Source organism: Aplysia californica, unplaced genomic scaffold (assembly GCF_000002075.1).
Source record: "Aplysia californica isolate F4 #8 unplaced genomic scaffold, AplCal3.0 scaffold00070, whole genome shotgun sequence".
Classification (NCBI taxonomy): domain Eukaryota; kingdom Metazoa; phylum Mollusca; class Gastropoda; order Aplysiida; family Aplysiidae; genus Aplysia; species Aplysia californica.
In genome coordinates, this window is record NW_004797340.1 from 219,724 (window position 1) to 225,480 (window position 5,757).

General features: G+C 39.1%; 1 protein-coding gene across 1 annotated transcript in view; it reads left to right on the plus strand.

Moving 5' to 3' along the window:
- LOC101850070 (muscle-specific protein 20) overlaps positions 1–5,253 on the plus strand; it is an 18,006-nt gene extending 12,753 nt beyond the window's left edge. The window contains exons 4-6 of the mRNA XM_013079984.2: positions 779–883; positions 2,772–2,804; positions 3,869–5,253. Of these exons, the coding sequence (XP_012935438.2) occupies positions 779–883; positions 2,772–2,804; positions 3,869–4,300 (570 nt within the window). The 3' untranslated portion in view covers positions 4,301–5,253. The remainder of the gene's footprint in view (positions 1–778; positions 884–2,771; positions 2,805–3,868) is intronic.
- Positions 5,254–5,757: the final 504 nt, after the last annotated feature.

The window sequence follows — 5,757 nt, forward strand, 5'->3', positions numbered from 1 at the left end:
CACACCATTATCAAGGATAGAGAGAAGATAGTGGCAGCATACTCCAATGGAAAGTTTGCTCTGGATCGAATCGAAAGAAAATGAGACTACCCGATACAGATGTTGTGGACCAAGCTCTTCTGATGTGGTTTAAGGATTCAAGGAGAAAGTTGGTCCCAAAACCCCTGTTCATGGGTACATGTGGCAAAGGAAACTACCCATGAAAAAGTACAGCTGGATTAGTCCACAAATGCTTACTTTCCTTGCATTTCTGATTTAACAGGGATCGGATATAACAGGACATTTTCTACTGTATATCTGTCTGTCTAGATCTAGACCTAGGCCATAGATCTAGAACAAACCAAGGAGAGAAGAACCTAGTTCTACCCAAAGCCAAGAGGGCGCTGAAACTTTCCGAAATCACAAACGAGTTCCCCTACCGGGTCTGTATACTTCGTGACTTAGTTCCCGGTTACCGGGTCTGTATACACTCCCTTTTTCTTAAGTTAAATTGGGCGCTTTGAAGGACAAGGGGGCAAACACAAATTTCGGGGGTTTCCAGAAATCTTGATCTACACCAAAGTGGGCCTACCTATAGGAGAAGTTTGGTTTCATTGGTGTGTATATTTGTTTGGTTGTAGCGAAAACTCTCCTCGTCTTTTAAAGAAACTGAACAAGGGGCTGAACTTTTACCTTCGATTTTCTCAAAACAGCATTTTTCGGGATAGAGAATCTAGCCCCCTTGTGCATAAAAGCGAACAATTTATTCAACTCCATTTTTTTAAAATTTCTTCCCTAGATGGAAAATGTTGAGTTCTTCACAAAAGCCTGTGTGGAGTACGGCATGAACGCCTTGGATGTCTTTCAAATCACAGACCTGTACGAAGTGAAAGCCGTCTACACGGTAAGCACATCTCCTCATAATCATATTGCACACTCTCTGTGCTTGTCTTCTATGCCTAATGTCTAAGTAAGGAAAGAAGAAAGAAAAAACAATGGTTTAAAAAAGGGTACGGAAATTTTTAGCCTGAATTCTAAGCAATTTCTGTGCTTAATATGAATTTATTCGAACTGACATTTTTTTCCCTTTAATATTCGTTCTGTGGAAGTTTAGACAGAGGGCGGATGAGGTTCGACTATCGGTTAAGGCCATCTGCGGGTAAAATTTCCCCCATTTTTACCCAGTTTGACCATGCATTTGTTTTTCTCCATTTTGAAACCTACATCCATTTCCCCCGAAGTTTCAAGCGCACGTTTCAATCAATTATGTTTGAAAGTCATGTTAAAATGAGGTGTGTTTTTTTAATAATTTGCAATTTTGGGTCTTGTTTTAAAACATTTTCTTCATTTTAAAAAAATCTATTTTCCTGACTTCAAGTTACGTCTTCTTCGTTATTTTTCATCTGAATAGCTAAATTGCTTTATACAATGTGCGTCCATGTGTGACCTTTACTGAATTAGAGCCTTTTTTAAGATAATAAAAAAAATAGTTACAATCAGTGTTTTTGTTTGAAATTTCGAGGGGTTTTTTTGCTATTTGTCCATAGTACATATTTCCAGAGTCCATAATTATTTTCGTAATCGTAATATTACTTACTTTACTTTACTTTTCCGATCCAGCGGCCATTTGAGTTCTAACTTTGCGGCCTGTCGATATGGCAAAGAATTTACAGGTTTTTATCAGCCGTGTTTTGTCGTTGTACAGAGTATTTCCGACGTTTAGGGAGGCAGGTAGGTAGGTGCTACGCAGGTTGCTAAGTGCAGGGCAGGTAAAGAGGTGGTGTGATACTGTTTCATCCTGGCAGTCATACAACGGCAGTCGGATGGGGTATCCTTGTGGATCTTATTTAGGTAGGAATTCAGTGGGATGTGTTGTGTTTGCAGGCGAAAGATCGTGACTTGTTCTCTTCTACTCCGGGAATTTAGTGCATCTTTTGAGATGGGAGCAGTCATGTGTGCAAATACATTTCTTCCAGTTTTGCCAATTGCCCATCCATACAGCCACTGTTCCCTGGTGTTGCATTTGATGATGTTCTCGACTGTCTGTTGTGATACTGGGTTTTGAGTTTGTGTTTGTGATGCTCCCTTCTATCGTAATATTACAAATCTGGCGTTACTTTTTCATTACATTGATCCCTCTGGGATAATAAAGTATTATCTTATCTTATCTTTGTTTGTCCTTTCAAAAAATGAAAGCTAACGGACAAAAAACAAGAGAGAAGATAGCTTTTGAAATTTGATGAAATTATCAAATATGGCGGACGTTTGCTTGGTTACCATTGTTACCATGTGCTTACAATAATAAATAATTACTTACCCCCGGGGCAGTGCCACTGACTGTGGTGTCTTTAGGCCATTCCAAATGGGGGACATTTCTCGTTCAAGCATAGTAGAATTGTAAATAGGCTGACTCATGTCACGCTCATAGCTGTGCCTGATCTACAACAGGGAACTGCTGACTAGTATAAATATTATATCACCGTTGCTATATTTAGTCAAGGGATATGGATTTTAGAAATTTCACCAGCAGATGGTCTGATTTTTTCTCTATTACTTATGTTGTATAATTGTGTGTGTGGGGGGGGGGTTATGATGGGGGGGGGTGAAAAAGGGGGGGGGGTCGTTGGGGAATATGCAAAGGGTAACATTAAGAAAGAGTAAAGGGATATAATTAAAACTGCAGAAATGTACGTATTCTCTGTTTGTCTAAATTACTTTGCTTATTGAGTTCATCAAATTTTAAAGATATTATATATATCTACCACCCTTTTTGATGTCCGTATTTTTTCCAGGTGTTCAACTGCCTACATGCTCTGGGATCCTTGGTATGTTTTGATTTTCATAATTATGTTTAGCCTTCGTTTTCTTCGACATTTTGTCGCCCATATCCCCTTTGATGATGTTATCATCGTCATCATCATTATTTGTGTCATGACGCTTGGAATCAGGCCCTCGTCAATTTTTGGACATGTGGTATCATTTTAAAGCTTGTTCATCCGTCTTGGTCTAGGGGAAAAAATCATTGATCTATTAAGCATAGAAGTCGAGATGTTAGCAATTGAAGGAGGGGGGGGGTCGCTTGGTTTCAGGGGTTATATTGGTGAGAAAATGGCTCCAAAGTCTGGCGATTTCCAAAGTTTGAGAGTCCTTAGAAACGGCAAATTTACATTTTTATGCCTTAAATCGATATTTTTCAGTAAAATTCACTCAGAATAATTATTTTAAAACGGACCTTAAAAGTGTTGAGTGAAAAAAACAAAATTCGATAAAATTGCCAAACACAGAAGAGTGCCAGTTTTTTCGATTTAATTATTTTGACGAGCGCCTGATTTCACCTCTATGCCTCACATTTGTGTTTACTTTGTAGCCAGGACTGAACTGGTGTCTGTGTCTGTGCTGTAGCGGTTAGGCACTTCGCCACCGCATTCAGGAAACCAAAGTTCGATTCCTGGGAGGGGAGAATTTGTTTCGAGTATCTCGGTCTTTCTGCCAGGATGTTGCATCCCTCTTACTCAAGATTGGCCGTGAGAGGAAAGGTCAAAGCCTTCCTCCTAATGATCTAAATTATGTTGGTGGGGGCATAAAAACACCCACATTTAAATTATTAATCTTTTTTTTTTTCAGAACTAAATTATTGAGAAAGAAACGATTTTCTGATGGATTGATTAAATATGAACAAAATGAAAAAAGTGAGAAGAGTGAGGAGGGGGGGGGTGCGGGCCCCGGGGGGGTGCTTTTGTTGTTGATGTTGGTTTGTTTGTTTGTCTTATTTAGTTGGTTGGATTTGCTGTGAAAATGAGATTTGTTTTTAGGGTACATATCATTACAACGAGTGTTTACAAAATAATTATGAGAGACTTGAAATATCCTGTTACAAATACCATTCCAGGCTCTCAAGAATGGATTCAAAGGTCCTGTTTACGGCGTGAAGATTGCAGACAAGGCAGAGCGTCATTTTACCGAGAAGCAGCTAGCTGAAGGCAAAAGAATCATCCCCATGCAAGCAGGCTCGAACAGGAACCCATCTCAATCAGGAATGACACCGTACGGATTTTCCCGGCAAATTATTCCCTCCGATGTCGAAGCTACAAAACTGTCCAGCGAGAGCCAGAATATCGTTTCTCTGCAGTACGGAACTAATTTAACAGCAAACCAAAGCGGCATGACACCGTATGGTTTAGGGCGCCAAATCGTATCCATGTCGTCTGTGTCAGATGACGCGGCCGGAAGTGATGCTCATTCCAATTCCAATAGTGACCCGGCTGTAGATAAAGACTTGTCAACGGAAGACAGCGCGTTCAACGACGAGGAACTTTTCTAACAGTCTCTGAATATTTTTCCCACGCAGTATTGAATTGATGTTAGCTTTGAAATCAAAAGCATGTGTCGGTATTACGAATTACAGCCTTGGGGGGTGTATGAACAAGCATGACTACAAAATAAGAAACTGCGAAATAAATACTCGCGTCGTCAACCTGTTCGTACAAAACGTTGTGTCAATGCACGCTTGTTGCTCAAGTCGTGGTGGCAATCCTAAAAGTTACAGAGAAAGCTTACATGTATGCTATTACTGAAGACCATTGGGTAGTGTCTTTTCCGCCATCAGTTTTGTTGTTTTAGGTTTGGCACTGGCCGTGTATTAAAGAAGGCCCGCTTCCAATGTTATGTGTTTTTTCTGCTCTTTCACTAGAAATATAAAGTGTAAACCAAACTTTCATAATACCATAATGATTATGCCATATTCTGAGACTTGGTTTGATATTTATGGGCTATAACCTCTAATTCTGAACGTGAAGTTACCAATGCAGTGATGTTCCGACCGCAGCAGGGAGTAGTGGAGAACTTGACGATTGTGGAACAAAAATATTTGTTCTAATACTTCCATGAAAATTTCCATCAGTAAAGCTGAACATTATGAAAGCAGGAGTGACTGTTGTTTTTATCCCAAGAACAGTATTTTGTAATCCAACATGATCTCTTAGGCGTCTAAATGGACATGAATAACTGATGCATACCCATTCATACTTCCCTTGACGGAGTAGATCGGAAAGGTTCAGACATTTTGTAAAGAGTGCTAAAACATCAACTACAGAAATACAGAGAGCCTGTAGGGACTTTCAGAATGTCTGTAGATCTATCAAAATGCACATGGTGTGATTTAATTTTTTATTATTTTTTTTATGATTCTCTACTTAGCTTAACATTACGTAGTTTATGTCTATGGAAAATGTATAACTTTACGCAAATAATAAATTTTGTAAGGACATAGCTCTAGAAGATGAGTTTTTAAATCATTGCCTTCATTGGTACGGTATGTCAGTTTCTTGTGGGTTTTTTGTTGGGCTTTTTTTTTTTTTTTGGTTTTATGGAAATTAGTCAACATTGGTATGCAAGAGATTTTGTTGGTCTTTTTTAATTTTTTTTTTTTACTGTATAAAGTTTATTTTGTATTCTCTAACCGTTTCCTGTCTGCCTCTTTTTGCTTTTAGTTTCACTGAGACACACAGTATTCACCTTTGCTGTTCTTTTATTTGGTCCTTTAGGAAGGTCATTGTATGACCTGGGTTTTTTTGTTGATGTGTTGTTCCTATTTCAATTCTTTAGTGATGATATTATCATCGTCTGAATCGTGCCAGTGATTGTCTAGACGCCAGAAGTTGTAAGAAGATGTATGGACAGAGAAAGAGAGAGAGGGAGAGAGAGGGGGGGCGAGAGAGAGAGAGAGAGAGAGAGAGAGAGAGAGAGAGAGGCAACAAAGATAGGTCATGAGTTTGTTGA